The sequence below is a fragment of the Lissotriton vulgaris genome, chromosome 4_1 (assembly GCF_964263255.1).
Source record: "Lissotriton vulgaris chromosome 4_1, aLisVul1.2, whole genome shotgun sequence".
Classification (NCBI taxonomy): Eukaryota; Metazoa; Chordata; class Amphibia; order Caudata; family Salamandridae; genus Lissotriton; species Lissotriton vulgaris.
In genome coordinates this window covers 1080321088-1080340724 of record NC_141691.1, presented here as the reverse complement: position 1 = coordinate 1080340724, position 19637 = coordinate 1080321088, and the positions used below count along the sequence as shown (strand labels likewise).

Below are 19637 nucleotides of genomic sequence, written 5' to 3'. Positions count from 1 at the left end.
CCAATTTTGTCCTAGCCTTCTGGACTTTCAGGGACTATTTGTCAAGGGCAAACTGATCTCTCCTGAACCTGAGACTTTCATTCCCAAGTTTGAGTATTTGGTACTCCCTGTCCAAAGAGCTGTCCCTCTTACTAAAGATGGAGGTCCATGTGGAATTTCCAGAAGCATTGGACTCTCAAGAGTAGGATCTAGACCTCTCTGGTCTACTCTGGACCCTCCCAGGAGGAACACAGGGTATGTTCTCTGTGTCATCTGTACTATTTCCTGAGAAGTCAGAGTTTGGCAGGTTGGAATCATTTGAGTCCTCCTTCCCAAACTAAGAATTGAGATCATCAGTGAGAACCCCTGATTCTCCCTATTCAGGAGTATTCCCACCCACATTATCATGGTCGTCTGCCTCAACAGGATGACCATCATCCTTATGCAGCAGCTCCAAGAGCTGCTTAATGGTGCTACACAGGGTCCTTAGTTTCTGGAACTTTAGACCACTGTACTTAGCAGACTGGGGTGCACTGGTATCCCCAACTAAAGACATGGTTTGTAGGTGTAGTGAGGTGTTGCACCTACCTATCCTAGTGGAAACGAAACTATCTAAGGTTGGAGAAAGGGTTGTGCTAGACCCTTCAACTACCCAACCCTAAGTTCAGTAGAACTTACATATTCCAAGCTGTATTATATGTGCCTAATATTAGTGATGGTTTTTTAATTAATTCACACCAAGATTATCTGCTAAAACAATGCAGGCTTGAATCCCAACCACTGCACACCAATGTGAGAAGCTGGCTTGGTGCATGGTGCACACTTATGTAAGTGGGCACCCTGCACCAATCCAGACATCCCTTATGGTGATTTTAGCGGACATTGACAACCTTAGAAAGCTCTCTAAGTGGTAGCTGTGGAAAGCAGCCGTCAGGCTTTAGACAGAAGGAGTGTAAAGCAGCTTGTTTTACCAGGAGCATAATCTTATTGGTATAGATTAAGTGAAAAAGAACCACACAATGCATTCATAAAAATATGTATTTATTGTAAGACACTCACTAACAAATACAGATATCTCCTAGCTGGTTATATACACAATGCACATAATACTTTTCAATAGAAATGGGTAAGTAGCACGAAATACACAGTGGTCACCAGGGAGAGACGGCAACTATATACTACAATAGTGGTATGCTAAGTCCCGGTTGCAATTTTAAAGAAGGAGGACCCTTCCCAGTGGACCCTGAAGAAACCCAGTGGAAGACGAAGTTGGAGAGCCACCCACCCGTGGATACCCTAGGAACCAGGATACCTACACCAGGGAAGCCGGGTGCATAGGTGTGAAGTGGGGTCAGAAACCACCATCAAACTCAAAGGAGGACTTCAGGAAGATGCCGCTGCTTGAGAAGGTGAAAGTGTCCGGGGGAACTAAAAGGTTGATTTGAGATGTGAATAACCTGCAAGCAGATTGAAGAGAGTCTATGCCACTCAGGAGTGACCAGGCGGCACGGAAGATGAATGCCCACTGATTTTGAGTGTTGCAGGAGAGAAGACGGTGATCTTGAAACTGCAGCTGTGTGGACCAGGCGATGCTGTATAAGACCAGGAGCTGTATACGAGCTGTCCCACGTTGGATTTAGAGAGTTGAGGGGTTGGTGTCCTGTGGTAGCACCAACAAGTCTTGGCAACTGCAACCACCGCGGAAGTTGAAGAAGGTGCAATGTGGGACCAGCAAGGTCCAGGAAACTCACCCCTAGCAGGTGAGTCAGGGCAGGCCCAAGCAATCAGGGGAGCCCAGGAGCCCAAAGAATTCAAAGATGACCCTCCAGTGGGCCCACAGGTTGGAGGCACTGGAGTCGTGAGAGGACCTTGAGCAGTTCACCAAAAGATGCAGACCCACGGTGCAAGTGATGCTGTGAGGATGAAGATTTTGGTCAATGAAGATGGTTGAAGCCTCTTGGAGCCCGAAGATCTTAGTATAAGGAAGCCAACAAACCTTTGCAACTGCAAGTCGACAAAGAGAACAGGGGTTTGATTCCTGCAGCTCCAACGAGTGATACTGGCCTCAAACTTGGTGAGAGGACAGGGCAGAGAGTCTCCCTCTGACCTACAGTTATTTTACATTGACATTTTTTTCCCCGGGCTGAGTAGACACTTCTTTTTGTATCTGGCTGGTCCTGAAGAAGGTGGCATATCATCCCTGTTCAGCCACCGAAACGCGTCGACTAGAGCCTGATCAAGATCCTGCCTTGTGCAGTTTTTGGATATGGTCTACGGAAACTACTATATCATTCTGTAGTAGACCCTCCCAGATTGATTTGAATGTGTGTTGGGGAGAGTGATTTCGTGGTATGAAAGTGGTTGTGTGAGTTTGTTGAGTGTTTCCTCTCTCGGGGTTATTTGTTGTGTATATTATGTCTTTTGGTGTTCTGTATATATACACTCAGATTTTGAATAATTTATGTATTGTCATTCTATAATGGTGAAAAAAAAGACAAAAAAAATGTTATATATGAAAAAAAGAGAACAAGATGATCAAAATATTTTTGATAAAAGAAATTAAAAAGATATTTTTGTGAACTGGTTTGTGTTCTGAACAGTTCTTGGATGGCTCACATATGAAATTGAAATAATGTCAATGTAAAATAACTGTAGGTCAGAGGGAGACTTTTTGTTTTGATGTTTCTGTATTTCCCCTCTTCTTCCTGACCTTTCATTGCTCTTCCAGAGGGGATCCCCTTTATACTGCGTAGCGAGAGGGCAGGGCAGACCTTGAGGGATGCGAAGAACCACCCCCTGTGTTGCTAAGCCTTTCGGAGTCTGTGGAAGCCGAAGATCAGCAGACCGGTCAGCTTAGTTGCGGTGCTTGCAGACGCAGAGAAGTCACTCTTTCACTTTAAGGGAGAGTCCTCCAGCTGTCTTGGATGCCCACAGGCCTTTAAAGGTTCCTGTATGGAGCACAGGCATGGACGTTGCAGCAGACAAGCAGGGCTACGAGATCAGAAGCAGTAGGAGTCTTCCCAGTTGCAGCCTTGATGACCAGAGCTCAGTCCAGAATACCCAGACGGTTGAAGAAGTGGTGTCTTGAAATGAATCTTGTACCACGACGAATCTAGGGACCCACCCTCAGGTAAGCACTTAAGAACCCTAAGGAAAGGGTTGGGATGATTCAGGGTTACCTCCCAGGGGAGGGGTCGGGCAGTAGGGAAGATACTCCCATGTCCTTTGTCCAGTTTCGTGCCAGAGAGGGAGCTAATGGCTCCCCAAGCTGGGTTGAACTGAATTATGCAAGGAGGGCACCAAATGTGCCCTTCAAGCAGACTGAGTGGCGCTGGTGCTCCCACCCGGCTCCAATACACTAAACCCTCTCTGGGGGGGTGGTCACACCTCCCTGTGACAGGATACCTATTGTTCTGCCTTCCCCTGCTCGAGCTTGGCTCAGCAGCTGGAGGGCAGAATCGTGTCTCTGGTCAGCAGCAGCCATGTTGTGCTGTCCTGGTCTAGAAGAATGGTACCGGGAGCACTGAGGGCCTCCCGGAGGAGCTTTTCAGTGCATGGAATGATACCCCCTGCACCGATTACGGGTATGATTCAAACATGTTTGATACCAAACATGACAGGGTTCGTTACAGCCAGTATAGAGATGGTCTTCGCGTAATGACGCATGGCCACTCTATTTATAGTAATGGCTGGTGCATTTACAGCCCGCGAGAATGGACTCAGAGGGGTGAATTATAGGTGTTAAATGCAGTGACATTAGATATAGGGAAAACTATATCTTTCATAAGTGGTGCTAGCATCAGCTTACAAAGGCTGTAATGGCAGGCCTATAGGTACAGTTTGAGTGGTCCCTCCTAGGAGGCATAATGCATACTTCAGCTCAATCGGCACCCCTGGTGTACCTATGCCCTAGGTACCTCAGTACCATATACTAGGGACAGATAAGGGTACACAACAACAACAAGTGAGGAGGGTCTGAGGGCAAGTTTACCGACCAGCCAGATATACGCCCCTGGCACAATCTATCACAACAATAAATATCTGGGGGTCAAAAGAGAAGAAAAGAAAGTTTGACAGTAGGAACCACTATACCAGACAGTAACAGTGAGAGATAATAGTTGGAAAGTGGTCGAGTCGAGACTCAAGGGTACCAGGAGGGAAATATTGTTCCCATCAGAAGCCACACTGTACCGCCCTTATTATCATCATATGGGATCTCCTTACCCAGGAGGCAAGACGGCCAGTACTGAAGACTGCCTGGAGACGCCGACGGTTAGAGCGGTGCTCCTTTTACCTGCGCTGCAGCCAGGTGGGGTGAAGCTCCTCAGCCTACACGTAAGGTATACGGTTGAGCACGCCTGGATTTTCAGGTGACACCTTTTTAATTCTTTTTCTCGAAAGCAGCAGTGTACTATATATAGGTCCTGAGGAATGCATTAAGAACATCTTACAATATGCTGAAACATGTCGACCACTAATAAGTGCGGTTATTATTTAAAACCTGCACCCACATCTGCTTTTTAACCTTAGGGTTTGGGGGTTATTATTAAAATTCTTTTTACCACCCATTCACCTAATTTTAGTACCCTTCACTTTTTCACTCCAAATCACTATACGCTGCTTTTTTTCATTAGCCACTACCACACTTCTCTGTTCTGCTCTCATACCTCATATTACATCTCGGTCACGGTAATGTTTACCGGCCGTCTTGCCTCCTGGGTAAGGAGATCCCATATGATGATAATAAGGGCGGTACAGTGTGGCTTCTGATGGGAACAATATTTCCCTCCTGGTACCCTTGAGTCTCGACTCGACCACTTTCCAACTATTATCTCTCACTGTTACTGTCTGGTATAGTGGTTCCTACTGTCAAACTTTCTTTTCTTCTCTTTTGACCCCCAGATATTTATTGTTGTGACAGATAAGGGTACACCAGTGTCCAATCTGGGATGTACCTAGGAACTTACCATACAAATTTAAGAAAGAAAGCACAGAGACTGGGGTCCTGATTAGCAGGATCCTAGTCAGACTAGTCAGACACCACATAGCACCACACAAAACGTGGGGGTAACCATATTAGCAGATCTTACTTTCCTACAGTGAGAAATCTGCGGTTAGAGTTATGCAGCAGAAACATGATTGTGACAAGCCAGTAAGTAGGTGGTATTTGCTGTGATGTTTGTTCTTGTGCCAACAAAACAGGATACAGTACAATAAACACAAATAAACAGCAACAGGCAAATATCAACAGAACAAATCATAGCAGCTAATATGGAGGGATCAAAATGGCAAACAAAGATTAAGGCCATATTATTTTGTATGAACAGGAATACTTACATCAAAGTAAGGACCAGCCTGATCCAGTATGAGCTGGGTTGAATCTGGCTTATTTTTGCAATAGGTAACATACATTTGAAACTTGTCCGCCTGTAAAACATACAAACATTCATTTACTTGTTCCCACAATGAGCAACATTTTACACAAAGTAAAACAGCTGCTTTTTGACATGGTATCAGCTGCTGGGGCAGCGCAACGTATCAAATATTAAAGTTTAAAGGCAGAAAAAACTAAATTATTGTACTATACGCACCTGCACATGAAATTCTGATCACTGTATCATCGACAATAAATTAAGTTGAAAGTGAACTGGAATATGGAGCAATCATCTCTGGTTTACAAAACCACACTGAATGAATGAATAAATGAATGAAGGAAGATTTATAGAGCGCATAGTTACCCGGAAGCATCCCAGTGCAACACTGAGACAGGAGGAATCCCAAAACAGCAGTAGTTAGACAAACATTTCGCTTCCACCTCTAATTTGATAGATTTATACTTAACTAGGAAAACTGTTAGCAATACTCAAAGCACATATGGGGGGGTTAACTTTAACATTTTGATGGAAGGTAAGGATTAGGAGTCTAAAAAACAAGTGACTGGCTAACCATAAACATAGGACAGTACCAAGACCTTATTAAGCAGAATAAAACTACTGTATGTTTAAAACAAAGTTTTAAGTAAACAATATGGGAAGCTAAGCACAGTTCTATAATAATTTAGCTGTAGGAACCAGTAGTATATACAATGGCAGTGAAAGACAATAATCAAAAGTGGCAAGCAGGGGTTGTACCATTATCAAACAATCACCCTATTGACCTTTAATGGCCAGAGCTGCAGACTTTAAAACCGGGGAACCAGGTTCGAGTCCCGGCAACAGCTCAACATCATGTGAAGCTGGGCAAATCACTTTACCTCAAGAGCCTAAAAACGAATAATAAAAAAAAATCTGCCCTTGTGTAATGTAACTGGTACCCATGTAATGCCTTTGGGCCGAGTTTGTGCTGGCAAAAACGGCTCCTTGTCAACTGGTAAATTTCCCAGTTACTTGAACACATCCACATTGAACCAATACTGAAGATGAGGGATTTCACCAGGTCCAAACCTGCAGTCTCCATGTCAACTTCTAATAGATTCTTTAAATGCCAACTCATCGAAGAGGCAGCTTTCTCCCAGATCTTAACCTTCATCACACAAAACAGACTACTATCTGGCAGCACCAGAGGCGGCTGGTGAAAATTAGAAGTGGTGTGGCGTAATAACGTATGCCAACAACACAGGCCAGTTAATTCAAGTAGGGCATGAGGATGTAACTTGGGGTTTCCCCTTAGTATTGTTTTCTAACTATTTAGAGGGAAATGGTGCAATTTTACAATACATTTTGCTTTACAAATTAGTTAAAACAAAGATAAGGTTTAAATGACTGCCTTGTCATTGTATTTGCATTTGTATCCTTCTATGACACGTAAAAGGTGAAAAACAGCCTTGAGAGTAATACATTCACATTCTAATCTCAAATTTACAACATAACTAAACTGAGTGATTAGGGCATAATCAATTCATCACCACGTGTCTTCTTTAAAATTTCTGTCAAAATTATGAGCATTCACATACAAACAAAAACACATCGCATCATAAAAACAACAAAAAAAGTTTGCAATTTATTTGAAGGTTATGTATATTCTCAATGGTTACTTTAAGACAGACAAGAGATTAGAAAAAAACTCCATAACATCTGACTTGTGAGAGTGTGCCAATGCTCTATGCCACACAAAGTGGCCAAACGCGCAGCAGCTGTTTGCACAAGTGACCCGCTCCACTCTAAATAGAGAGTACTGTTTTGTGTGTACTACATATTTCAAGCAGATCTGGGGGGCTTGACATTATATACTGGGTAGGATATAATTTCAAACGGATGTGAGCGGGCTGTTATTAGTGTCTCCTTTGTATCCCACAAGAACCCCAAGGCTGTATTTCTGATGGACATACAGTACATAAACAACAAATGCAGAATGTGGTTGCACGTGTTTTGTTAATAATCACCTGTAACCGAGTCGACTTCTTTTGTGATAATACAGAGGGAATTTCACAACCCTACAACCACCAAGTTAGAAGTATTTCTGCAGATACACAAAATGCAATTCTAGGTCAGGACTAGAGGCGAGGATTATGCCTTCTCTCATCACTTTTATTTAAAAGCCGCCATCACAATTTTGAAGACAGCAAGCATTTGCAATGCAATAGGTCTCGCATTAGGAAAGTTTGAGCTATTGGTATTGTAAATGACAAATATTTTATGTATGTGTTGGTTTTGAAAATAGCCAAATTAATAGCTTTGTCATTTACAATGCCAATAGTTTTAACTTTCGCAAATGTGACACCTAGAACATTTGTAATGCAATAGGTGTTGTATTTACGTGACTTAGATGTACTGATTTTACAAATAACAATGGCTTATTAATTTTTTTAAATAATTAATACTTAAATAAAAGTTATTGTAATTTATAATGGCAATAGCTTTAACTTTTGTAAATAACTTTTTTGAAGATTATATTCAGTGTATTTCATTTTGACGAAAATCCAAGAACAGAAGTGAAATATTAACATCTTTTTGTGACATATGTAATAAAGCTTGAAACATTGAGAGAACATATTTGAACCAGTTGTTGTTGAATGGCTGCACAGATTGATGTTGTGGTAGCGTATAGTGATGTTGTGGTGCCCCTGAGTGATTCTGTGGTGGTGCTGAGTGATGCTGTGGTGATGCAATAGATGGGTAGAGTGAGGGCGATCGATTGATAGAGTGATGGCGATAGAGTGAGTGTGATAGACAGATAGAGTGAGGGCGATAGATAGATGGATAGATAGAGTGAGGGCGCTAGAGTGAGGGCGATAGATAGAGTGAGGGCGATAGATAGAGTGAGGGTGATATATAGGAAGGAAAGGGGATGGAGAAAACAGTGGAAAACGGGTGGTAGGAGTAGTGCTTTTAAAAGAAAGAGGAAAGATGGAATTTGCGCACATGTAAAGTGCCCTCCAGCGCCGCAATTACACCACTGCACGAGCCAATAGGAAGAGCACACACGGGCAAGCACTTACCTGAATATTGTATGCATACTGTCCTGTTAGCAACCTTGTAGATATTAAACTATAAATATTATATGCCTTTTATGTGTATGTAAGCACTCGCCTTTTTTTTTGGAATGTCCCAGGGTGTAGTGAAAACGAACAGGAAGCTGTTCCTATGCACAGGGCGTCTGGATGGTCATCTTCATAGACCACAACGGAATGAGTCCGCCAGTCCCACCACACCGGAGTAGTGTACAATATAATCATGATAAACTCTGTGACACAAAATTAAGCACCCGGGCTCTCTTTATAATGAGCTGCATTCATACTGTAGCCAGGTGTTTATTATAATTTGCTGTAATGAGGGAAAACGCAAAACTATTATTATTTAATTAACTAATCAGGGGGCATGAAAGTAAATTACGGAGGTGGGCGGCCACAGGCTATTTGAACATGCACACTGCACCAAAGTTCACTTTTACCCAGTGTGTAGCATGCAAAGCACAATAGTAGTAAGAGCCTGGAAGTCCCAGTTTGTGCGTTGGCAAAGGGAGCAGAAAAGAAGCACACAAAAAAAGGGAAGGGAGGTCCAATGATGGAATGGAACTGAAGAATGGGTGAGGCAAGAGAAACCAGCGAGCATCCTCCCGTTTCATCTCTGCTTTCTCAATTAAGTTTTACTTTGCGTGCAATTAAACCAGCTTTGTATCCATTGTAGAGCAATAAAATAAACATATTTGATAACTGCAACGATTGAATAAGTGCCCAGAGACCCACCAATGGTGTTTTTACCACAGAGAACACTTCGAAAAGATTACAGCATGTAAATTAATGTGTTTCTTTGAATAACAATTGTTTTATACAGATTTAAGTTGTGGGAACTCGCATGTCCTTTGAGTGAAGATGAAAGGGGAGAGCGCTCGCTGGTTTAAAGTGCTGTCTGCAGAGAGCGATGGAGCGGCACAGTATAGCTTCCGAATCTCCTATCCGTACTCGACCTTTGATCCGCTGTGGGACTGATGTATTTAGAGACACCTAGATGAGGAATCTTACTAAAGCTTCAGATGGGATTTTTATTCAGATACAATTTTTTATTTAACTAATGCTATAACCAGGAGTCAGCCTAGTAAACGACAAACGCATGTATTGTGATCAGTAGAGCTTTGAGATGCCCACCGATTCCCCTTTATCTATAATTTGAACATTGTGTTAACCCACCTGCACCCTTGTTGCTCGTATCAATCCCTCTGCATCTGCATCAGACCAGCCCCCAGAGAATGCCTTTCTAACAACCAGGTGCATTACTATGACACCCCCTCACACCTGTGATGGAGGTTGGGAGCCCAAGAGAGCTGTTTTGCCACGGTATGTGGATGCTATTGAGGTCTGCCGTGTCGGCTGCCTCCAGCCCGACTTAACATCTCCCTGAGGACCGGTGATGCTGGTACTGGCAATCAGCAGAGTGTAGATTCATGTGAAAGAAGAAAAAGGACTACAGCTGTTTTTGTTCAATAAAGGACAGAAACACACGCTCAGACTCCGCCTTTGATGGGAACATGAATCCGCAACACCAAAACATGTTTATTCAAGGATGTGGCGAGCATGAGGGATGGAGGGGGCATGGATGGCAGTAGCAGGGTAAGTTTTGAGGGAGCAGAAGCATACTGAACTGACCGCATCAGATGCATAGAGCATTTCTACCAGCCAGCCAAAAAAACAGGAATAAAAACATGTGCTCAAGCAGCTTTTCTCAGAGTTCGGTCGCTCGTGTTAGAGCCACAAAATAAGCGAAAACAAAAGGAGGAGGATCAGCAGCACCACAACTGGACTGGAGGGGAGAAAAAAGCCCAACACCCAGGAGGAGGCTGCATCAGCTGCGGCCTGAGGAGTGGGAACATGGGCTTGCTTGTGTTATGGACACAAAATAATAACCAGTATAAACCAGGGAAGTGGGATGAGCAGCGCTGCATGGGCTGGGCTGCAGGGGAGAAAAAAGCCCAACATGCAGGAGGAGGCAGCAGCTGGAGGAGTGGGAGGAAGCTATTTCATATGTGAACAGCTGGTCCAAATAAGAAATAAGCTCTCAGCATTGCTGTGGCGGGGCGGGGGAGCGCATTCCTTTGAAGTCTGATGCAGTGGGCGGGAGAGCGGATTCCTTTGAAGTCGTGACTCGTGGCTCCTCTTCTTGTGCTTCTTCCTCGAAGACTTCGACGCGTGAGCTGAAGACGACTCCGAGCGTGACCTCGATCGAGACCGAGACCTCGAACGACGAGCTCGAGACTTCGAAGATTTCTTTTCCTTCTTACTCTTTAGCTTAGCCACAAGGAGTTTCGCCTCTCTCTCTCTCAGCGCCTTCGAAGTCATCTTCTTGCAGCAAGCACAGTCCTCGACATCATGGTCAGAGCTTAAGCACCAGACACAGCAGTCATGTGGATCGGTGATGGACATAGTCTTGCCACATTCGCCGCAAGCCTTGAAACCAGTCTTCTTCGACGACATCCCGAAGAATATGATGTTATACAGAATAACAGGAAAATAGTAACAAAGTTACTGAAAAGCTACAGCACGATCCCTGAAAACCGTTAGCGTCGACGACGCGGAAAAAAGAGAACTGATGTCATCACGCCGGCATGGGCCTATTGTAGGCGTCGGTGACGTCAGCGGAGTCGCGAGCGGAGCCGTGACTCTGTGACGTCCGCGTCCACGTCGGCGCGAAGCTACAAAAAGAATTTCCGAATGTTGCTGACGCAAGGGGTATATTCACAAGGTGAGGAATCCACACGGCAGATGTATCTATCAGAAAACTACTTTTCTCATGAAACCTTGGGATAAATGTAGAACAAAAAAACATCCAATAGGAAACAGAGTGAAGGTCCAATCAGAGCCCAAACAATCCAACATAGTCCTTCACTGGCCCCCTTGTCCTCTTTCTTCACTGCTGCGCAGGACAGATAAGTGCTTAATTCCATTCTCTGTTATATGCTTGTTTATTTTAGTGTATTTTGATGCAATATTGTTCTGCTTATTATCGATTTCATCACATATCTTGTGTAACATTGCCGCTTTGTGAGGCGTGTTGCCTCTTTAGCATTTTTTCTTTGAATGTAGTATTTTATTGTTGAATTTTTAATTGCCATTGTGTCTTGATTCCAGCGGCTCCGCTGTGTCGGCTGCCTGTGTTCTTGTTCCCCTTAATAGGCAGCTTCATGACGCAAAAGCGATCTCCGCTCTTAAGCGTCCCGTCCTGGAGCACATTTGACCTTCCTCCACTAGAGGGCGCTGGAGGCAGGACGCAGGCGCGTACGCTTGAAACTCCTCTCAGGGGAGATTCACTCAGCGCTCTGTGTCCGCCCCATTTGCCGACCTGAGGGAGACGCCCGGATGGGTCCGTAACGATTGAGTCTTATTAATATAATAATAGATTCAGGCCAATCGTATTCTCTAACGCTCTGCAGCTCTGGGGAATAATAGTAAGCTATATTGTCAGTATTACCCATCCCTATGCCCTTTGGGTCTGTACTGTTGGACCTAGTGGCCTATAGGGACACACACCCAGGCTGGCCTCCTTTGAAATTATTTCAGCACCAGGCAAGTGTCCCAGGGCTTAGACCCACTCAGAATCTTGCGAAATCCCTTGCATATTAATATTTACGAACTGCCACCCAGTCCCACAATAAAGTGGACACCTTTGAAGAGGGCTACTAGTCTGCTAGACAGACTTCTATAATTCATCCTTCCCTCTCTAGTCCACTAACCTACTATACGATGGACTATGAGAGGATGATTCCCAAGGGGTGAGGGACCCTATGGCTGACCTCCCTTAGGATGACGATTTTTATGATGCAGTTGATGCCTCTATCTATCCGGCAGTAGAGGAGGCTGTGACCCCCTTGGAAGAAAGACTCTCCCGTCAAATTGCCCAGGCTTTTGCTAATATGACTCCATCGCTCACTAATCCCCTTACCTCTCAAGTACCTTGGGAACTGCCCCTACACTAGCGGATTCTGCGGGCCCCCCTGCAAGAGGTAATCATGAGGCAGGGGTGGATTTAGATGCCTTTGACAGGCTCAGTCAAGCTTTCCTTGCTACTCGCCAGCCTTACCGGTAGGAGATGGAGGCTTACCTCATAACATCCCCCCCCCCCCCCCCCAAAGGGTTCAGGGGATCCAGACAACGAGCCTGGGCCTTTCAAACCAGGCCATTCCTCTCGGTCCACTCATACCTCCCAAAGACATTTCAGATATTCTAGACCCTAGAGTCATAATAAATCCCCGGTCTTTTGAATGGGCCCCGGCTGACAAAGTCGAATGTTATGTGGCATGACTCATTCGCAGGCCACTAGAAAAGAAAGCCCGTAACTGCCTCCGTGCTGAGTGTCCTTCCACCTCTCTAGAGGGAAAGGTGGCCCTCATCCCTGAGATTGACCTTTGTATGGCCACCTTTCTACAAACATTTATGACAGACCTAAAAAGGGAATTGATTGATCTTGGTCTGCATGCCAGGACAAACTCCTGGATGCCCTGGGCCCCCTCACCAAGATCCTCAACATGGCTGATAAAGCAAACATATTGGGTGCCCTCATCGCCCCAGAGACCCTATTGGGGTGGGTTCAAAGAGCTGTTATTTTTTTAGGCAATGCAAATTGTGCCCTGTCAACGGAGCGTCGCCGCTCTCTCCTTTATAAAGGTGGAACCTAAATTGGAGGACTTGGCAGATTCTGAAGCAGGGGCAGTTGCACAGGGAGGGCTCTTGGGTGAGCCATTCGTGAAGGAAGTAGGGACATTTGTAAATACCTTCACCTCCCTAGACAAGGCACAGGCGACCATCAAGAGGGTGTTCCCTCGGGTTTTCTGTGGAGCCGGGATGAGGTAGGGGCCCCTCGACTAGACGTGCTTCCAACCAATACCCTCAGAAAAGGCAAGGCCCTAGGCAGTAACAAGACCAATCCAGGTTCGGAAACTTCTAATCCACGAGGGGGAGTTGTGGTAAAGGCAGATGTTACCAAGTAGGGGCAACTTCCTTAAGCCCCGGTGAGTGTTCTCCCGTCCTCCAACTTAAAAGTATGGGGGGGGGGGCTGGCGAGTGTTTTCCGGGTTTGGACTTCCATCACGGTGGATGCGTGGGTTCTTCAAACTAGTCAAAGATTCCACATAGAGTTTTTCGGGGTACCCTTCCAACAAGTCCATCCTCGCCCCATCCAATTCTCACAACAGGATGCTGCTCTGGTGGACCAAGAAGTTGTGTTCCTTCTCACCAAGGGCGCTGTTTTTGCCTCCTTCCCCCACCCTCGAGGGTTCATCAACAATATTTTTCTGGTCGACAAGACCAATGGAGGCCAGAGACTGGTGATAAACCTAAGCGAGTTCAACGAGTGAGTGGTCTACCACCACTTCAAAATGGAGGGGCTTCACCTCCTTAGGGATGTGCTGAGACCGCTGGATTGGATGGTCCGAATGGACCTCAAGGATGCCTACCTAGTCGCTCCAGTTTTTCGACCTCACCGCCGGTTCCTTCAGTTCGCTTGGAAACATCAGATGTATGAGTTTGCATCCCTTCCCTTCGGTCTTTCCTCGGCTCCAGGGTGTTTCAATAAGGTGCTCAAGCCAGTGGTGGAATATATCAAGGCCCGAGGTATACAAAAGATGGTTTATCTAGACAATTTGCTTCTAATGGACATATGTCCTTGTCAACTACTTTCTCACCTCCGGTTGGCAGTGAATTTGCTGCAGAGTCTAGGCTTTGTGATCAACGAGAAGAAGTCACTCCTATCTCATTCTCAGAAGGTGACATTTCTAGGTTTTGTGATAGACTCCAACTTTTCTACTCTAAGTCTTCCCTCCAGAAAGGTAGCGAAAATTCGACACAAGTTAAGACGTACTCTGTCCAAGCACCAGGTGACTTTAAGGCAGAAAGCACGAGTACTGGGTCTTCTCTCCGCATCGATCCAGGTCATTCTCCCTGGGCCTCTCCACTGCTCGGTCCTACAACTTCTAAAAAGTATCCCATCTACACAAAGGTTACCCCTACTCTCAAAAGGTGTTACTGTCCGCGGTGGCTCAAGAGAAAATCCAATAGTGGCTTGTCCACATGGAAGCCTGGAATGGCAGAGCGATCTTCGGGTCGACACCAAATTTGGTTATAGCGTCCGATGCCAGCAAAACAGGCTGGGGGGCCGGGTTCAACACTATTTCCACAGGAGGATTTTGGTCTCAAGAAGAGCCACGATTACATATAAATTGCTTAGAACTTCCAGCAGGTTTGTTCGCAGTTCACTATTGGCCAAGAGCGTCTATTTAGTCATGTATCCTTCTGAAGGTGGACAACATTTCAGCGGTCCGTTATATCAATCACTTAGGGGGCACATGATCCAAAGCCCTTTCGGACCTTGCAGCTGGATTGTGCCAATATTGCCTGGACCATCAGGTTCCGGTCATGGTGGAATACTTGCCGGGAGAACCAAGCAGCAGACTTCCAATCTTGGAACTTCAGGGATTACAGCCTTTGTAAACTCAATCCAGAGGTGTTCGCAACTTCGAACACCGATTGGGGTCTGTTCTCGGTGGACCTGTTCGCCTTGAGATAGGACCACTAGCTACCCCACTTCTTCAGCTGGAGACTGGACCCTTTAGCGGTGGCCACAGATTCATTTCTCCAGGAGAGTCGGGAGAAAGGGTACGCTTTTCCACCTGTTGTGATGATCACAAGGGTGACCGGACAGGTTAGGAGACAACGGGCAGAAGTGGTTCTCAACACTCCCCTTAGGAGGTCGCAAATCTGGTTTTCAGTTCTACTGGAACTTTCTTGGGATTCTCCAATCGTACTCCCACAATTTCTGACTCTCCTCAAGAATACCTAGTTCCCCATCCACTGATTCAGGAGAATTCATTGTGGCTCGTGGCGGATTACCGGAGATGTTGGGAGGTCCCTGGCCTTTCAGAAATGGCTGACATCCTCATGTCCAGAGTGTGGGCAGACAGTACTGTCAAGAGGTATAAATCTGCATGGGGGAGATGGTCCAGTTGGTGTATGCAAAAGGACCATATTCCCCTGGACGTAGATGTAGTACACATCCTCAATTTTCTAGCCCACTTGGCTCATAGGGGGTTGGCTTTCCGATCGATTAACACCTTCTAGTCAGCCATTTCAGCTGGGCATACCCCGATTAATGACATGGAAGTGGGAGAACACCCGGTAGTATGCAGACTACTAAAAGGTATCAGACATTCTACCCACCAGAACCTCGCTACTCGGCTCTCTGTGATGTTAACCAGGTCCTCAATCTATTCCTTTCCTGGCAACTAAATCATTTTCAGTCTAGAAAAGAATTGTCATCCAAATTGGCTATGTTGCTTTGTCTCATATCCACCGCTGTGTTTCTGATGTGAGGGCATTAGATATCACAGGCAGGATCTTTTCCCCGACCGGGGTAACTTTCCCCCTCCATAGAAGAACAAAGTGTCACACAAGAGTCATTACTTACCCAGAGTTCTCAGACTCTCCCAAACTGTGTGTGGTACGATGACTGAAAGCATATGAAGAAATGACTGCGGAGGTACGCACTCCTGGGGAGCAACAGCTACTTATTGCTTTACGTAAACCCTTCAAGGCAGTCTCTTCCCCACCATACTAGGTGGGTTAGATGGGTAATGCAGGTAGCTGGTATCAATCTTCATATTTTTGGAGCACACTCGGCTCAAGGTGCTATGGCTTCTAACACATTTGGCTTGGGCGCCCATTTGGAAGATGTCCTCAAACAGCAGACTGATCTTCGGATTCAACCTTTAAATTTTGTAGTTCAAGCCAGTGCTTAACATGGCTCACCTCGTGGTGAGTAAGCTTTAAACTGGCATAATCCTCACATCCAGTCCTGACATAGAATGAAAAATGTCCTAAGTAAGTAATTTCTTGCATTTACAATTGACTATTAAAGCGTTGGTCTTGATTGAACAGTATTGCTTTGCTGTTATTCTCCCCACAGGCTTTAGTAGTTAAAGGCCTAGGTGGTGACAATGTTCCTTGTCCTTGCAGGATCTGATGCAAATAAACAGGATTCAGGAAGGTGATCCTATGGCTGACTTCGTGCGAGGAAGGTGGACAAGAGGCCAGTGAAGAAGGACTATGCTGGACTGTTTGGGCTGATTGGACCTTCACTCTGTTTCCTATTGGATGTTTTTTGTACTACAGTTATCCCATGGTTTCATGGAAAAAGTGTTTTTTGTCTTTAAAATTGTGACGGCTGCTGTTAAATTAAAGAGAAGAAAGAAGGCATAATCCTTGCCTCTGAGTCCTTAATAGAATTGAAACTTTCTGTTACGATAGCTAGGAAATTTTTCATTCATATTGGTTCTGCTGCACTGTGCTTCATCAACTTTCTCTGAGGCCCCCTCCATTCTTATACTGCAAAATTAACCTCCCCAGCCAACCATCTCAAATGGTGGCTCTTATCTCCCCAATATACAAGGATACAACTAGATTGTTCATCGAATCTTTGCTGGCACAAACTAAATATGGCGCTCCCACAGACCGGGTGATGCCATTCATAATGGATGACCTAGCCCTCTTCTTAGCTCCCATATTAACTGAGGTTTGCAACAATTCCTTGGCTACAGCCACCTTTCCAAGGAAGTGGAAAAAAGCACATATGAAACCTCTGTTAAAAAGACCCTGGCAGACCCGACAGAGTTGCAAAATTATAGACCAATCTCCCTCCTTCCGAGCAGCTCGAAGGTCATGGAGACTTTGGTAAATAAGTAACTGATGGGATATCTAGTACAGCATAGTCTACTTGACCCCTCACAATCAGGATTCTGAGCAGCCCACAGCACGGAGGCGGCATTGGTGGAGGTCACTGATACCAAAAGGATGTCACTGGATAGAGGGAACCCCACTATGCTGGTGCTCCTGGATCTATCGGCAGCCTTTGACACCATCTCCCACCATGTCATGTTGGACAGGTTGTGGTAGATTGGTGTCGGAGGTCGAGCGTGGTCATGGCTGCAGAGGTTCTTGAACAACAGAACTCAATGTGTCCAACTAGACACATTTGCCTCTCAGACCATGGCAGTAGATACGGGAGTCCCACAAGGCTCAATTCTAAGTCCGACCTTATTCAACATGTATATGGCTCCACTGGCCTCCATTATTAGATCCTGTGGCTTTGAGACAATTTCGTATGCGGATGACACGCAGGTGATAGTCCCCATCGAGACGGATCCAGCTGAGATGATAGCTAAGTTTAAGACCTGCATATTGCAAATTGTCACCTGGATGAACGAGAATTTCTTGCAGTTAAACTCCAATAAAACAGAGATCCTCCTATTCGGGAAGGCCACAGAGATATGGTCCTCGGACTGGTGGCCATCAGAACTGGGGGAGGCACCTAACCCAACGATACAGGCACGGAACCTAGGTATACTGATCGACAATAAGATCTCGCTGGAGGAGCATGTGAAATCAGTATCAGAAACTTGCTTTGCTATCATGCGGATGCTGAGGAAAATCTTCCCCTGGATCCCTGTGAAGGACAGAAAGACCTTAGTACAGGCTTGACTAGACTATGGCAATGCGCTTTTAGTAGGAATTAGGGAGGATCTTGCAGGAAGACTACTAGTAGTGCAAAGTACAGCGGCACGACTGGTCCTTAATAAACCAAGGCGTACCCCCTCCCGCCCTCTTTTGCAACAGTTGCATTGGATGCGTGTGAGGAAGAGAGCATTGCTCAAGCTACTGATAATGGTGTTCAAAGAGTGGCAGGGGATTGGCCCCTTATATTTAAGGAGAAAGATAATAACTTATACCCCTGCACGCCCAGTAAGATCTAGCAACAGGAATCTACTTCTCTCATGTAAAGTCAAGAAAACAAATGGGAGGACGCGTATTCTCGCATCTAGCCCCTCTCCACTGGAATCGGTTGTCGGATGAGCTGCGCGCATGCCCCAGTCTGGAACAATTTAAGAAGCTATTAAAAACTTGGCTGTTTTAAAGCTATAATTCCTGTCCTAGCCACTAGCACTGTGCCTCTAAAAGCGCCGAGAGATCCCTGATGGGATGATTCGTTGCGCAATACAAGGCTTAAATAAATAAATAAATAACAAAATCCAACAGTGTCGGATTTATGTGCAGATCATGGATATCAACGCAACCACCTCAGCAAGTATCTGGTAAATACAGGAAACAACAGGGGTGCAGCATGTGCAGTGGTACAGGAACCCAAAGGCCTGAGAGGCCCACTGAACTCAGATTATTGTTGTATTTCACAGTCCAAACAGAGACAGGGGCTCATCTGCTTACCTGCACTAGGGATTATGACAAAGTGACTACGCCACTAGGAGCGATCTGTTCACAAACATGTAATTTCATGGTCTGAGAGTCCAGCTCTATAACCAACCATGTCACCCTGCATTTACATTTAGATAAGGTCTCCAGTATGTGAAAAATGCCTCAGAGTGGTTAGTTTACTATTACCTCATTTAACTCTTTTAAATATCACCTCAGTAGGAGTACAAACAGCTGGCTTACTTTGTCAGTGAGTTCCCAGTTAGGCTCCAAAGCATGTGTCTAAGTGTTTTAATTCTAATTGTGCGAGATGTTCTATTAAAGATTGAAAAACAGCAAGACACCACTTTTGTATGTAGGATTTCATGATTTTATGCATACTATTATTAACATAATAAAAGAACATTAACATGTAGTTGAAATAAAGACAACAAGTAGCGTCACCTGTACTTAAGCTAACATTCGCTAATGTAGGCCTCTATTTCAAAATGCTTGGTGCTGTCTGCAGCCGTTTTTCAGCACACTGTACTTTAAATAAAAAAATTAAAATAAATAAAAAATCACAATGTCTCACCCTGAGCACAGAAAATGTATACACTAGCAACTTTATAAACACTGCTCTGAGTTGTAATGTCACTTTCCTAGACTGGTTTATCTTTTCTTTAGAAGTCCGTAGCACACTGTTCCACTGAGAGACAATTGTTTCAAGGCCTCACCCTGTTGGTACCACAAGGGTTTCTTATGAGAACTTGTCCTTCATATTATGTAGCAACAATGTATAGTAACAATGTTGGTGGCTGATGGGCACTATGGACAAGAACTGCATAATGTGAATCTTTGGGATAGTAGTCCTTAATAGTGTGATTTTAGAAATACATCATTATTTCTTTAACCAGATTGGCTTACAAACAATGAATTGCAGTAATAATTCTGAGCCTCTTTTTGAGAGTGTTGGGCTGACTCTTTCTGATATTTA

At 44.9% G+C, this 19637-nt stretch overlaps 1 protein-coding gene across 1 annotated transcript in view; it reads right to left on the bottom strand.

Annotated features, from left to right (window-relative positions):
- TRIO (trio Rho guanine nucleotide exchange factor) overlaps positions 1 to 19637 on the bottom strand; it is a 5246815-nt gene that overhangs the window by 2439599 nt on the left and 2787579 nt on the right. The window contains exon 27 of the mRNA XM_086965300.1: positions 5317 to 5406. Coding sequence (XP_086821426.1) covers positions 5317 to 5406 — 90 coding nt within the window. The remainder of the gene's footprint in view (positions 1 to 5316; positions 5407 to 19637) is intronic.